The sequence below is a fragment of the Rattus rattus genome, chromosome 2 (genome assembly GCF_011064425.1).
Source record: "Rattus rattus isolate New Zealand chromosome 2, Rrattus_CSIRO_v1, whole genome shotgun sequence".
NCBI lineage: Eukaryota > Metazoa > Chordata > Mammalia > Rodentia > Muridae > Rattus > Rattus rattus.
Window position 1 is genome coordinate 96,049,583 of NC_046155.1, and position 15,046 is coordinate 96,064,628.

The 15,046-nt window shown below is 46.1% G+C and overlaps 1 protein-coding gene and 1 pseudogene across 1 annotated transcript; one reads left to right on the forward strand and one right to left on the reverse strand.

Annotated features, from left to right (window-relative positions):
- Positions 1-2,263: 2,263 nt before the first annotated feature.
- On the reverse strand, positions 2,264-12,447 carry Aqp11 (aquaporin 11). Its single transcript, XM_032892972.1, has 3 exons — positions 11,535-12,447; positions 4,739-4,855; positions 2,264-2,588 (listed from the first exon to the last, which is right to left on the reverse strand). The coding sequence occupies exons 1-3, from the start codon at positions 12,151-12,153 to the stop codon at positions 2,509-2,511; spliced, it is 816 nt and encodes a 271-aa protein (XP_032748863.1). The 5' UTR covers positions 12,154-12,447; the 3' UTR covers positions 2,264-2,508.
- A 108-nt stretch (positions 12,448-12,555) lies between these two features.
- LOC116893146 lies at positions 12,556-13,914 on the forward strand (annotated as a pseudogene).
- Positions 13,915-15,046: the final 1,132 nt, after the last annotated feature.

Consider the following 15,046-nt stretch of genomic DNA (forward strand, 5'->3'; position numbering starts at 1 on the left):
TACTCAAAGCCTGCCCCAGTGACATACTTCTCCACATGGCTACACCTCCTAACCCTTTCCCAAAATAAAATCTTTAAAAAAAAAAAAAAAAAACCAAAAACTTAGAACTCAAGCAACAAGCATCAGTGAGGACAGAGAGAAGAGAGAAACTGCCACCTTGAGAGGAGCGCAGGGCAAACAGCAGGATCCAGGGTCACGGTGGGAGTCCAGAGAGTCAGCATCTTCATAGAAGCGACCTCTCCCCTCTGTCAAGCCGTGAAAGTATGCACGTTAGTGAGAGGAGTATGTAGTTGTGTTCTGTGAGAAGCCGTGGAACTAGAGAAAACTCGGCTTCGTTTTGGAAGGCAAGGGCTTGTTCAGAGGAACAATCGTTATTTGGTAGTATTGCCAGGGTAGAATTGAGGCCTCAGATTTGAAGAAGCTAGAACTATGACTTTTTGTGTAAAAAAAAAAAAAAAAGTGGCTTTTATCTTAAACAACAGGCAGGCTTGACGTCTATTAAAAACAGCTATCAACAGTTATCTATGTTGCCAGCCCTTTCAGTCAGAATTTACTTGGAGGCAGGTTTAGGGGTTCACACCTCTGGAGGAAGCACGTCCCTGGGGAGGGCTTTGAAAGCGCATACATTTAGTCATCGGGTCACAATTCTGAGGCCTCACACTGTTATGTACTGTTAGACATAGTATACGCCAGAGCTTCCGGTCACCTGACCTCCAGGTCCGTATATGCCAGAGCTTCCGGTCACCTGACTGACCTCCAGGTCCGTAAGCCCCTCCCCACACAGGGTGTGTCACTGGCAGCTTAGCTGCTGAGTGTTCCTTTTTACTCACCTGGCATTCCCCCACCCCATCCCTTTTTAAAAACCAGTATTGCGGCCTGGATGTTTGTAATTAGACTTCAAGCCAGCAATATGGCCCAACGGAATAAAGGCACTGCGACGCAAGCCTGGCAAACAAACAAGTCCCATCACCAGAACCCAAATAAAGCCAGACCTGGCTCTGTGGAGGTGTCCTCCGAACGTCATGTGTATGCAATAGCATACACTCACCCACACATTTTACACACAAAATAATGAAATAAAATTAAAATAAACATTGGATTTCAGTGAGGCTTGCAGTAGAGAAAAGGCTTTTTAAACTTCAAGTAAGGACTGGAGAGGTAGGGTAGCTCAGTGATTAGGAGGACTTGCTGCTCTTCCCGCAGACCTAAGTTTGGTTCCCAGCACCCATATGGCAGCTTATAGTCAACTTAACTCCAGCTGCCGGGGACCCGGTGCCCTCCTTGGGTATCTGTATATATACATGCACTCACAAAGAACAAGAAGAGAAAATACTGAGTCTTTAAATTTAATTTAGAGAGTTGACTATTTTCTTCAGAACCTCTTCTCCAGTCAGATGACAGAGAAGAACTTTTGCTGCTGACACAGAAGTAGAAAACCCTGCGCTTGCCCCTGGTGTCGGGGAGAGTCACAGCACACCTGGGCCCAGCATCCCATCTTGTAAAATGGAGGTTAGAATTATTTCCTCATTACGCCATCAGCTGTTCCTGCATTTCGGTGTATTGTTATAGAAGTAAAGCAACGCAGAAAGAGCACCTACCTGCTTCTCCAGCTGACTGTGGCGTGCAGTTGGGAACACAAAAAGACAGATCTTGGCCGTGTGTGCATTAAGACAGTTTGACTGAAATTGTCGGCTTAAATGGTTTAGGTATTAGGATATATTTAAAATCTAGGAAGCCTGAGGCAGTTGGGGTAGTACATACTTAAAATCCCAGCACTTGGAAGATGATGAGTTCACGGCCAACCTGGGCTACATTGTAAGAATCTTTACCCCAAAATAAAAACAAAGCGAAAACCCTGGTGGTGGCGACACATCCCTGCCTGTAATCCCAGCACTTGGGAGGCAGAGAGAGGTAAAGGATCACCTCCCGACTGAGGCCAGCCTGGTCTACACAGGAAGCTTCAGGCCAGCCGGGCTGCAAGGGAGACCCTGTGCCAAACCAATGAGAAACCTGTTGAGGATTAGTGGGTATAAAAGTATTTCCCCAAAGAAGTTTCCAGTTAAAAGATGCTACCACTGACAGTGTCACTAAGAAGCTGTGACTGAAAAGCACCTTGTGGAGCCTGCGAGTGAGCTGCGCTGGAGCTCTGAAGCCCACCTCCTTCAGAGGCAAGCTTGATACAGAACTTAGCCCTGCCCGACCACTGCTCCTCCCCCGTCTGGCTTTATTTTCTCTTGTTCTTTTCATCACAGTTAATAATGACTTGGGATTTACAGAGGTTTAATGAATGAGCCTTTTCGAGCAGCATTTAATACATCACTCAAAAGAACAAGTCTTAACTGAGAAAGACAGGCTGCCTCATTTTCACAGTGAAGTCCAGGTAGTGAAAACAGTAAGACACCTTCCACAAAGGAAGGAGAAGCAGGATGAGTCCAGAGTTTGAAAGGTGCCCAAACCGTCACATCCAGCCTGATCGTCCGCTGACTTCGTTTGAGTCTTTGGGAGTGATCATTCCTTTTTGTTACTCAGTTGGTTGTTGTGCAGCCACGGAAGGAAGAAGCTGAACATGAGGATCATCAGCAGTACGCCTGAAAGACAAAATGCAGGACGCTAAGCCCAGAGCCTGCGGGGAAGGGACACCGCTGCGAACCTGCTGCGCTCAGGTGCTTAAACACAGGAAGAACCGGGGGCAGGCACCTCGGATTCGCACGGCACCTGGTGAGAGCCCCTGGGCTTGCGTCATTTGTTCTTCTGTACAGTGACCGGGCTTCTCCATACCTCAAAGGTGGCCAAGGAGACAGGAGCTCACAGCAGTTTGGATTTTGGTAGTTGTTTTAGAGTAGAGCAAACAGAGACTAAGGAAAGGGAAACTCTCTGGAGAGCAGGACGGGCTCCAAGGGAGGAGCCCTCGACAGCTCTCTTGGACCGCTCACCCAGAGTGTGTCAGGTTCTGCCTTTCCTCATGAATCCCACCGTAGTGGGTTCTACAGACGTATCGCATGAAGTGCCCCAAACCAGTGCTTAAGTTTTTAAATATGGAATAGTAAAAAACAATGTGTACGTTAATAGTCCTTCGTTTATGTGTTTGTTAATGAGTCAATGCTGTGACTCAAGTTCAGGCTCTTGAGTTATACTAGACAAGCTGTCACCACTGAGTAACGTCTCCAAGCTTAAATCTTCACTCCTTTCTCCGTTTTTATAAATTATTATTTTTCCGGAGCTCAGGACCGAACCCAGGACCTTGAGCTTGCTAGGCAAGCGCTCTACCACTGAGCTAAATCCCCAACCCCTATACAATAAATTATTTTTATTGTATAGATGTTTGCCCATTTTTATTTAGCTGATGACTAAAAAGCAGGAAATGCTGGTAACATAAATGCTGATAATTATATGAAAGTGCATGCCATTGTTATAGCTACCCGATCTCTCTTTAAAAGAGAATTTTTGTTGTCCTGATACTGGGGATGTGACCTCCAGCAACACACATACTAAAGGAGCACCTAGTGGGCCACATCCCCATCCTGACTCGCAATTGCATTAACGTGAATGGGACTTGGGAGCCATTTAGAGGCTATATTGACTAAGGGTTATCGAACAGGATGCTCTTCCACAACTAAGGAAAGCGACCTAAATGATTCAATAGCATCTGGTTTGGGACTCACACGTTCATAAGGGAAAGCCTGGTGCACCACAGGCTGGTCTAAACTCACTATGTAGAAATTATTTTGGTACTAGAAATAGAACCCAAGCATTGGTGAATGCTAGGCAAATTTTCTACCACTGAACTGTATCCCCACCCCACCCCCTTTTAACTTTATATAAGTTTGGACTCACACTCTGGACTCAGTAATTGACCAGACTGGACTTAAAATTGCTTTGTAGCCTAAGCAGGCCTTATACTTGTAATCCTCCTGCCTCAGCCTCCTGAGTAACTCGAATTTCAGGCTGCACACCAGGCCCAGCTAAAAGATTATTTGTGAGTGGAGATAATTACCCTTCAGTGCCCTCATCGATCAGGCAGACCCTAAACCATCTGCAGCCCTGACTCAAACAGCGTCAGGAGCTGGGGATCTGGCTCGTTGGATGAGGGCATGAAGACCTGGATGTGGATCCCTAAGGCACCCATGTAAGGCACCCATGTAAGGCACCCGTTGCGGCATATGCCTTGTAACCCCCAGCACTTGGAAATAGGGCAGAGATGGATAGATACTGGAGCTCGAAGGTCAGCCAGTCTGACTAAAACAGGAGAGCACCAGGTTCAAAGAAAGACCCTGTCTTCAAAATCGAAACTGACAGATGAAGAAATGCACACACAGCTTCAAAGGACACTGCACAAAAGTAAAGTGTTTTGTAAGCATGTTAGCCAAGTTTTTTTTTCTTTTTCTTTCTTCCTTCCTTCCTTCCTTTCTTCTTCTTTTTTTTTTTTTTTTTATCTTCTCTAGTTTTAGAAATCGCCATAGTGAAATTCTTGTGTGTCATATTTTAAAATATTTTATAATCTAATTTGGGGGTGGAGAGATGACTGGTCAGTTAAGAGCACTGGTTGCTCTTCAGAGAAATTGGTTCCTATTCCCAGCACCCACACAGCAGCTCACACTCATCTGCAACTACAGTTCTAGGGTATCCAAGGGCACTAGGCCCACATACAGAATACACTCATGCATGCACAACACTCCACTCATACATTAATTTTTTAAATGCCCTAACCTTTCAGACATAGTAAATAAAATATGCTTACCTAGAGAAGGAGCAACCCAATATACTACGAAAAACTTATAGAACGATTCGTCAAAGCACGGGAAGTGCAGCGAAAGTGCCAGTGCTGGGTTAAACAGTGCTCCTGTGAGGCTCCCTCCTGTGAGCAAAGACAGAGATGGTTAAAAAGGCAGCAAGACTAAAACGAACCCAGCTAACAGCACAGTGCCCAGGACCCTAACATGAGTACACACATGTCTTTGAATTAAAAATGGAAAGTGAAATGGACAAAAACGCATTACCATTGGGTTCCTGTTACTCATCAGCAGAGTCCCTAAGAAGCAGCCGAATGGCAGAACTCAAAAGAGCAGTTAGACAAGATATGAGGGCTGGGGAGATAGCCTGGAGGGCCAGCGTGCTGCTGCTTCTGGAGTACGAACCTGAGTTCAGATCCCCAGATGGGTATGGCTGCGTGAGCTCATAACTGCCCAAGTGGGGGTTGGGGAGCAGGTGGACCCTGGACGCTCGATGGCTGTTTTCTCTACACCCCAGCCTGATAGCACAGTTACTGCCCACGGCAGGGCAGCGGTAGACGGTGCTGTCTGAGAACATGCACTCAGTCTAGTTAAACCTGATGAGACTTGGCTACCCTTAGCTTTCAAGAAAGTTGGCTGGCAGCCCCAGCTGAAACAAACCAGCTAGCTATACACGTGATCTCAAAAGGTTTGCCCATCTCACCCAAAAATGAAGGAATACGTTCAACATCCTCTAGGTTCCTCACACATGTACCCCACAACACAAACACACATGCACACACACACATACACACACACACAAACCCACATGCACACACACACACACACACACACACACACATCATTGAGCAGCTGGGTAGAAAGCACAAAGAATCATGGGAAATAGTAGTTATCTCCACTTTTAGAGTTTGGATATGGATTGTTGCACACCAACAACTATAACTAAGACAACAAGCCACCTCGGGTGTGGCTTATGTGTTAAAACCCCTCACTGGACACTTTGCTGTTTTACTGTATAACCCTTTGTTGTTAGAGCTTCCTGTGTGCAGAGAGCAGATGTGGTGCGTTTATGTTCACACGAACACAGTTATTAGGTTCAGTTTCCTAAGTTATTTCCTACATGTTGGATAAATAACTGGAAGACAGAATGAAGCAACGTCAATGGGTTTCTTCTGCTTTTCGACAGTCCTATAGGAAGAGGGCAGGGCGAGCACAATCGTAGGACAGATGTGGGCTTCCCGGGAGACAGTCCCACTTGGGTACTCGCATTCAAAGCTCCGCTTCACAAATGGTGTCATTTTCCAGAAGGTCTAAGGCTTAAGCAAAGCTTAGAAATTCAAGAGTTTAAAAATAAAGCCAGAGGTGCTGCATGCCTTCGAAGCCAGCATAGTCCAGCTCTCCCTGAGAAGGCAGGGACCCTGGGCTGCCAGAGGTGGGGATTCTGCCAGGAGGGGGATTCCTCCTCAGAGTGCCGCTGGCTGTGTTAGGCTGCTGACTACAGGAGATAGGATGTGATTAGCAACCTTGCAAAAATGATGGAGTTATACAGGAGATCTGTGGGAAACTGCAGGGCAGAGGAATAAGGACAAAAGCAACATTTCCCCGACTGCTTTACACCAGGAAGAAACCTCAGGTTTGAAACACGGTTCCTCATTCGTACCCATTGAGAAGGTACTGTCCATTTTTTTTTCCTTCTTTCTTTTTTTTTTATTTTTGCCCCTCGCCTGCCTGGCGGGTGGTACTGTCCGTCTTAAAGATATGGAAATGAGGGCTGGAGAGATGGCTCAGTGGTTAAGAGCACTGATTGCTCTTCCAGAGGTCCTGAGTTCAATTCCCAGCAACCACATGGTGGCTCACAACCATCTGTAATGGGATCCAATGCCCTCTTCTGGTCTGACAGTGACAGTGTACTCATATACATGGAATAAATAAATCTTTTTAAAAAAGATATGGAAATGAGGACTCGATTAAATATCTAAGGGCACAGCCCCACTCAACCTGGCCTCTTAACACCAAATTAAGCAAAACGTTTGGACCTTTGCTTAAGCTAGTTGTTGGCTGTTTATTTGGTGAGGGGGATGTGGTGGTCATAGGACACCTTTTAGGACTCCTTCCACCAGGTGGGTCCCAGGGATCGGGTCATAAGGCTTGGTGACCATTGACTGACTGAGCCACCTCACCAGTCCTGAAACTAATTTTTATTTGTAAATTAGTGATTGTATCCATTTCCTGCTTTATTTTTTTAATTTATGAGCGAGTGCCTTATCTGCATGTACACCTGTGAGCCAGAACAGATCATACTACAGATGGTTGTGAGCCACCATGTGGTTGCTGGGATTTGAACTCAGGACCTCTGGAAGAGCAGCCAGTGCTCTAACCACTGAGCCATCTCTCCAGTGCCCATTTCCTATTTAAATGAGACCACGTGCAACGTTCTTAGTTCATTTTTCTTTGGACAAATAATCTCACCTACAGTTGTGGCTGGAAGGAGACTAAAAACCCAAAAGGAGTAATGGGGTGAAGTAAAAAAAGAAAACTGCAGCTTCTCTAGACCATTTACTGGGAGGAAGTGGGTTGGGAGACCTGTCTGACAGTCTTCTTACTTGGTGTGGCTATCACTATGCTGAATCCTAGTTTATGGATTCTGGAGAGCATGTCTGATCTCTACTCATAGCTTGTCCTTTGGAGGTGGACACAGACACTGTGTCGTAGACAGGCATAATTTAAAATTCTGCACGTGAAAAACATTACGACAATAAAGACAACTTACATGTTTCAAAAGACATTTTGAAATATCTGATTTATGCATAGAAAATGAACGCAGAGCTCAATCACCTTGACCGTCGAAGCAAATCCTCCCAAGAGCCACATTAAGCAAGATTTGCTTATAGTCTTCATTAATAACTCACAGCTTAACAATCTGAGGCCGGTGTTGCATGCCTGGGACCCCCCAGCTGTTCAGGAAACAGAGGTGGGGCCAGCAAGATGGCTCCAAAGCTTAAGACACTTGCTTGATATGGTGAGTTCAATCCGAGGCACCCACACGGTGGGAGGGGATATTTGACTCTCTAAAGTTGTCCTCAGACCCCTACACATGAGCTATAGCATGCACTCACCCCTGTCCCACCCACCCCACAGACAAATGAAATAAATTTAACTTTCTTAGAAAATGGAAGCTTGGAAGGATCGATTGAGTTTGAAAACAGCCTAGGTAGTGACGGAGCAAGAAAAGACTCCGTCTTTAAAAAAGAAAAAGTTCATAACTTTGCTGAGCTACAGAGCTTTTTTTCTTTTGTTAGGAAAGCCAATATGTATATAACTGGCATCATATCAGTAGCCTCTGCTTACATAGGAACATTCGGTGCTGGGCCAAACGTGTTTAGCATGTACTCAGCCATGGGCTTAGTTTCCAGCCATAAAGATGAGGTGCTGAGAATGAAGACACAATCCTATGAGCCTGCAGCTCTGATGCCCAAATCCTTATCAGACATTCTAGTGGTCAAGGCAGCCCATTCTCTTTGGAGCAGTCATGACTTATCATCTGCAAAGTGATAGGAATGATACGTCCATGGGTGAACGTTTCCAAGGTGGGTTTTCTTAGGCTACAGACTCTAGACAAAAAGGGCCGCAAGCCTGTTCCACACTCCTCCTCTTGGGGTTTCACACTACGTGAGGAGCCAAGTGATGTCTCCATAGGATCTGACAGTTAGAACCTGTTCAATCCAGGGTTTGAGGGTTTATTGGCAACAGGACCATGTAATGATTCAAAGCTCTTAAGTTTTCGTGCACACTACAGGCACGCTGTTTGCTGCTCTGTATTCACGGTGCTGCGTGGCCGTCAGCATCTTTACCCAACAGTGGTCCAGCCCTAGCAGCTTCCCCAGTGTCTTCTTTTTCATCCTATTTATGTTAGGATCTCATGTAGCCTAGGCTGACCTCAAACTCACTACGTAGCCCAGGCTTACCTGAATTTCTGATCCTCTCGCCTTTGCTTCCCGAGTACTAAGCCACCATGCCTGACCCAAAGTTTTCACATAGTTTTTTTTCACTGTTGCAAACACAAATACTATACCCACTCAATAATGCATCCTCATCCTGTCTGTCCTCACCCACTGTTCTCCTAGTGACTTCTCTGTGCTTTCTCCCTTTTTGAATTTGCCTGTTCAAGGTATTTCTCAGAAGCAGAGTCACACAATATTCGGGTTTTTTTTTTTTCTTTTTAAAAGCCAGGCTTCTTTTGCTTCTTTTTAACATTATGTCCATCCATGTGCCGTATGTCAAGAACTTTATTCCCTTTTATAGCCAAGAGTCTGTAATTGTGTGTGCGTTAAGGACACACTACAGAAATTCTGATAATTACAGGTGTTAAACTGATACTCAGCAGTGGCAGCCATGACTCCAGCCTAGCGGATCTGCAGCCTGAGGCAGGTCACTCCGTTCCCGAGTGCCACTCGCTTTATTTAAAATGGGAAGAATAATAATGTGCTCATCCGCAGGTAACTGCGAGAATTAGATAACACACGTATTTCTTAGCAAAGCGATTTGGAATGTAACATGGACCTAGGGGGTACTCTACTCTCCTTTATACTGGCAGGAGAGCAGTGAACATGCATATGTAACAGATCGTGAATCCACGAGGCCTTGTAACCAGTGTGTGTTGGTTTTCATCCCTGGAGTCTCCAGCCCTGTCCAGCATTGGAGCCACCAGCTCCAGTACTGTGTGGTGAGTGAGGAGGAATGCGCCCACTGCCCGAAGTGCTGAAGTTTAACCTAAATCTAAATGGGCGCCGGGAGCCAGTGGCTGTGAGCTGGACAAGGCAGGACGCTAGAGCAGTGTTTAAAACTGGTCCCATAGTGGGACTGCCTGGGGAGAACTTTAAACTCTACCACTTCCTCGGCTCCTTCGCACAGCGGTTAGGTGCTGGTATCTGCACCAGGATGGGTATATATTTAAAACGGCTCCAGGGATCTGAAAACAGACTGTTGAGAGCCTCTGCATCTGAGCACTCACACGTCAAGGAAGCGGCCGAGCCTCAGACCCCTTAAACTGACATTCCGGAGTCCTTCTCCACTGGCTCTTATCAATAACTCCAATGTCACTTCGCTTCTCTTTTGAATGGCATTTTTACCCCTCACGAGAGCTAAGGGCCGTGTGCATAAAGGCAGGTGTTCTCTCTTTGAACTACATCCCCAGCCCGGGGATAGTTAATAGCCTATACACCATTTATGGAATCATAACCTCACAACCATCAACAGAGGCAGGAGGAGCAATTCGGGGGTGAGAAAGATCTAGGTGTCCTTAAATTTCTTTTTAATATAAAACAATCTCAGATTTTTATTTTTTTTGTGTGTGTGTTTGCTTTTAGAGACAAAGTCTCATGTAGCCCAGGCTGGCCCAAACCCAGTCAATAGCAGAGGACAACCTTAATCCTCCTGCCTCTACCTCTCCAGTGCTAATATTACAGGCTCGAGTCACCTGCACAACTCTTTGCTGCTTTAATTGGCAAATACAGAACTGCACTGTGGCGTAACTGTTCGTGCACAGCAGAGTTTCTGCTTTAGCTGAAACTCTCACAGGCCTCTCAAATACCCACATGCACTCTTCTCTTACCCCACACAGTGTATCTTTCTGTGTGTCTACTAAAAATCCAATACTAGATTCAAAGAAGGGAAACTTGTAAAGTCTTTTATGCTACCATAGAAAGCCAAGCATGCACTTGAAGTATACCTCTGCTGTGTTCCAAGGAGTTTTGTTTGTTGTATCTAAGACTGAACCCAGAACCTAGTGAGTGCTAGGCAGGTCCTTTACCACTAACGTACATTACTCAGTTTCTCTTTGAATGGGTTCAAGAAGTAATAAGACTGTTACTGTTTCTTTTATTATATTCATGCCCCTAAAATATTTTTATAATTCCACTATTATCCCAGTAAAAGGATTTCACTATTTTAAATGACACACTCTTTTAAAAGTCACATTTTATCATTAAACAATTTTTGAATTTCTACTACAGCTGAACTTCAGGTTGATAAATAGGTAAATAAGACTTCTGGAGTTTTTTCCCCTGGTTTTTTGTTTTGTTTTCCTTAGATGGGGTGTCAGTATTTAGTACTGCCTGACCTCAAATTTAATATTATCCTCCTCCTCTACTTCCTGAGTGATGGGATTACAAGCCTGTGACACTAAACCTGGCTGAGAATTGTTAGCTTTCAAAGAGCACCTTTAAGCACATTTTAAACTTGAAATACACCTTTTGTGAGAGTCTACTTAAACGTCCACGTGCAACTCGACATAAGGAAACATGACAAGTAATTTGTAGGAAAGAAAGTAGGACGTGAATGCAATTATTGAATTGCTACTCCCCACGGTCAACTACTAACCAATCATGCACTTTAAGCTCGAAGGAACTTTCAGAAGGGATCGTTTCTCAGTAAGAGTGTCAGAAGCAATCTATACCACCTTGGCATGAGAGCAGTAACTGATAAGCTGCCTTTCTAACATTAAAACAATCCCTTTGTGGGCTATTTAAACCCTTGGCAGTAATCTACCATGATCTTAGTTTCGGCACCGGAGTGTCTGCTTTCTTTCTCTGGGTGTTCAAAACAGCACTGAATGAAGATCCTTATGTTGGCTCCAACTGCTAGGCACTGGCTGCAAGATGGTAAGAATAATAAATGGCCCGGGTTAGGGTGCAAGCATTTGCATCACACTAGAGTGTAGGGGGTGCTCAAATGTATCAGCTAAGAACTTAGAACCTCGGGTCATAGAAGCTCTGGACTGCCAAGTGTCTGGTAGGAATAACAAACCTGCATAGGCCAAAAAGGTGATGAGTGCAGCCAGCACGTGGATGCGAAGCTTGGTTCGGACCTCCTGGAAGTGCAGTAGAGCGCTGTGGAAAATAAAGGAGCAGATGGCTTCTATGATGATCGCTTTGGATATGTCGGTGTTGATGGGATTCCTGCAAACTAAAATCCTCTCGTCGAAATGGTACTTGGTCAGGCTCAGGCTCCACAGGGCACTTATGCAGTACCTGCTGCATAGGGCGCTAACCAGCTGAGCCATCAACCTCACCGCACCCATCTCGGGGGACATGCCCCCCAGAATCATCTGCATCATCACGCCGCACGGGTTGCTAGCTGTGCCCACCAGGGTCAGGCCATGCACCAAGGAAAAGAAGTAGATCAGTGTCAGCGTCCAGGTGGGGTGCCCCGAGTCCTGCTCGCTCAGCAGTTGGAGCTCATGGGTGCAGTAGCAGAGCTGGAAGGTAGCTAGAAACTCCAGGACGAAGGCGTGGACCATGGGCCTGTGCAGCTGTCGCCGGGCGATCACGCGGGCCAGCCCCATGAACAGCACGACCAACAGCATTAGCACCAGCGAGATGCAGGTGTCCTGCACCTCGGGCGGGAGCCCCAGTAGCGCGGACATGGTTCCCTCACCGCTAGGGATGGCTGAGAGCGTCGGGGAAAGAGGAGCGTCGGGTGGCTGGAGTCCGAAGTCCGCGGCCCCGCCCTCCCACGCCCCTCAGGGCGGGCCGAGTGGAAAGCCCGGTTCCGCGCTGGAGGGCTCCTCCCCCTCCCCGGCTGCGCTGTGCAGATGTGACCTGAGCCGGGGAGGGGGGGGGAGGAGGAGAGGCGACGAGGGAGCTGTCCCTGGGCACTGGCGGAGGGGACAACGGTCAGCAGAGCCCCACGCGCACCCGCCCTCGTCCGCCTCCCTCAACCCGGGGCCAGGGCCCGAGACCACTGCGCAGGCGCGCGGCGCCCGAGCTCCGGGTTCCCAGCCGCTGGACCGGGAGTCTAAGACAGCGCCACGCTGATGACAGCGCCTATGGCGCCCGGAGCGCGGCTTGGGAACTCCACCTTGATCTTTGCACACTCCGGAAACTACTCCACGAACCCCAAAGGTCACCTTTGCAACCGCCCCGTTTTTACTAACGGAGAGACTGAAGTTGAGGAGCAAGTAGGTGACCCTCAAGGAAGGAACGGTGATCACCTAGGTGTGGGCGTGAGACCGGAGGTTTGACCGGTTTGACAGGGTGTTAGAGCCTTGGTTTTCTTTCACCCACACCCGAACTTTTTTCGTAAGTGTGGGGAAAAATATATATCCATTTTACGTGTAGAATTGACGTTAATTATATTCATACTATCACTACCATTTCCAAACTTTGGATGTTGGTTCTTGGTTTTTTGGTTTTTTTTTATCGAATGCATTTATTTGCTTAATTACCTAACTGTCTTATTTATTTTTATATTTTATATATAAATATATTTATGGGGGTCACTGTGCCGCATCTCGTGTGTGGCCGAGGAACCACCTGCGGAAGTTTTCCCCTTCAACATGAGATGGGGTCCAGGGATCAAACTCAGGTCCTCAGCTAAGCACCTTTACCTGCTGAAGCGTCTTGCCTGCAGATGGTGGCTTAGGCACAGAAGTCCTCAAAGTTTATAATGTGTATGTTATCTTCATCATGAGATACTGAAATACTAAGAAATCATTGTGCTTGTTCGCATTGGTGTCCAATGTGGGAAGGAAACCCTTGAATAGGTTGGTTTCCCAGAGTCCTGGGTCAACCTGAGGCAGGATGGAAAGAAGGGAGTTTGAGGGGCCATGGGAAGGAAGCTAGCCTGGAGTTGAAGTCTCCCACCAGCTGAGAATCAAGTATTCCAGCATAGTTAACATCTGTTGTGAAGTTTCCCTTATAGATATCCCAAATAAGAACATTGAAATCATTCTGAAAGTCGTTTTCTAGGTCAACCTTCCTCCTCCCATGGTGTTTGTGACTTCTAACCGTGGCATACCACAACCAAGGCCAACGCCAGAAGTTACAGAGGGTGATGGTGCAGCCCACCAACCTCAAGCTCAGATGTTAGCCAGGCAGACCTCGGATTCCGGTGTGGCTGTGTGAGCAAGTGAATATTTAGATAGAGTACTGCATTACTGGTGTTGATGAGTACCTGAACCTCATATTAGATGATGCAGACAAGATTCTTTATAAAACAAACAGCTGGGCTGGATCATGCTAAAAGGAGATATTACTTTGCTCTAAAGACAGGAGACTTTGAGAAGGCATACAATGTTTTAAAGTGTCTTCTGATGGGATCACAGTTTGAAACATGTATTCATATTGTTGTGGTGGTCCTTATGTTATTATCATGTAACAATAAGTGCTGTAAGGTTGTTTTGTTACACACACACACACACACACACACACACACACACACACACACACGAAAGAATGTTAGAATAGGGATGCAGCTTACTTAGGGATTAAGGAAATATAACCTTTCCCCCACCATTTTCTAGTTTTTGCATGAGAAACTCCATTTAGTGAAAGACACATCTTATCTCCCTTGAATAACCTTTGTGACCCAGTATTAACCCTCGTCAGATAGTAATCATATCCAAGACATTTCTTATGACTCACTCTATAATCATATTTACCAAAAGGATGTGTGTGTGTGAGTGAGCGCTTGTGTGTGCACATGTGTGCAAGCGCTTATTCATGTGTAAGTAAGGAGCCCTTAGAAAAACTTCCATCAGGCTGGAGAGATGGCTCAGCAGTTAAGAGCACTGACCGCTCTTCCAGGGATCCTGAGTTCAAATCCCAGCAACCACATGGTGGCTCACAACCATCTGTAATGAGATCTGAGGCCCTCTTCTGCTGTGTCTGAAGACAGCTACAGTGTACTTATATATAATAATAAAAAAAAATCTTAAAAAAGAAAAAGAAAAGGAAAAACTTCCATCAATGGAATTCTAAAAGCTTCTAAAATCAACTTGCAGTTGGGGCCAAGTCACTTAACCAGTTCCTGAGAAGCCCACACCCACCCTTGTCGTCTGTTGTCCTGTTCATGAGGGCCTTTGATTGGTGAACTTAAGGCTGTGTGTAAACAAAATCTCTACTTTATAAACTCCAGCTTGCTTCACATCAACTCATCCTAACATTCTTTTCTGCACTGAAGTTAAGAATCCCTGATTTGAACCTGTGTGGTAGCACACATCTTAATCTCTGCAAAGGTAGGCAGATCTCTGTGAGTTCAAGGCCAGCCTGGTCTACATAAAGTAACCCTTCACCGCTCTGGAAAGAACCCCTCAGGCTTCTGTAGTCAGCAGCATGGAGTTGTGTCTCCTCCCACACCACACTGCTGACAACATGACCCACCTGATTGGTTTCAGAAATCATGGAAACTCCTTTGCATGGAGCGAGAAGTATTTAGTGAGTAGCTTGAAATCGAAACCCTGTGTTTTAACAGCTCGGGTCCAAGAGTTCATGCCAACACCACATTCCTAAGAAACTCGGCCACGTGGGTAGCCCACA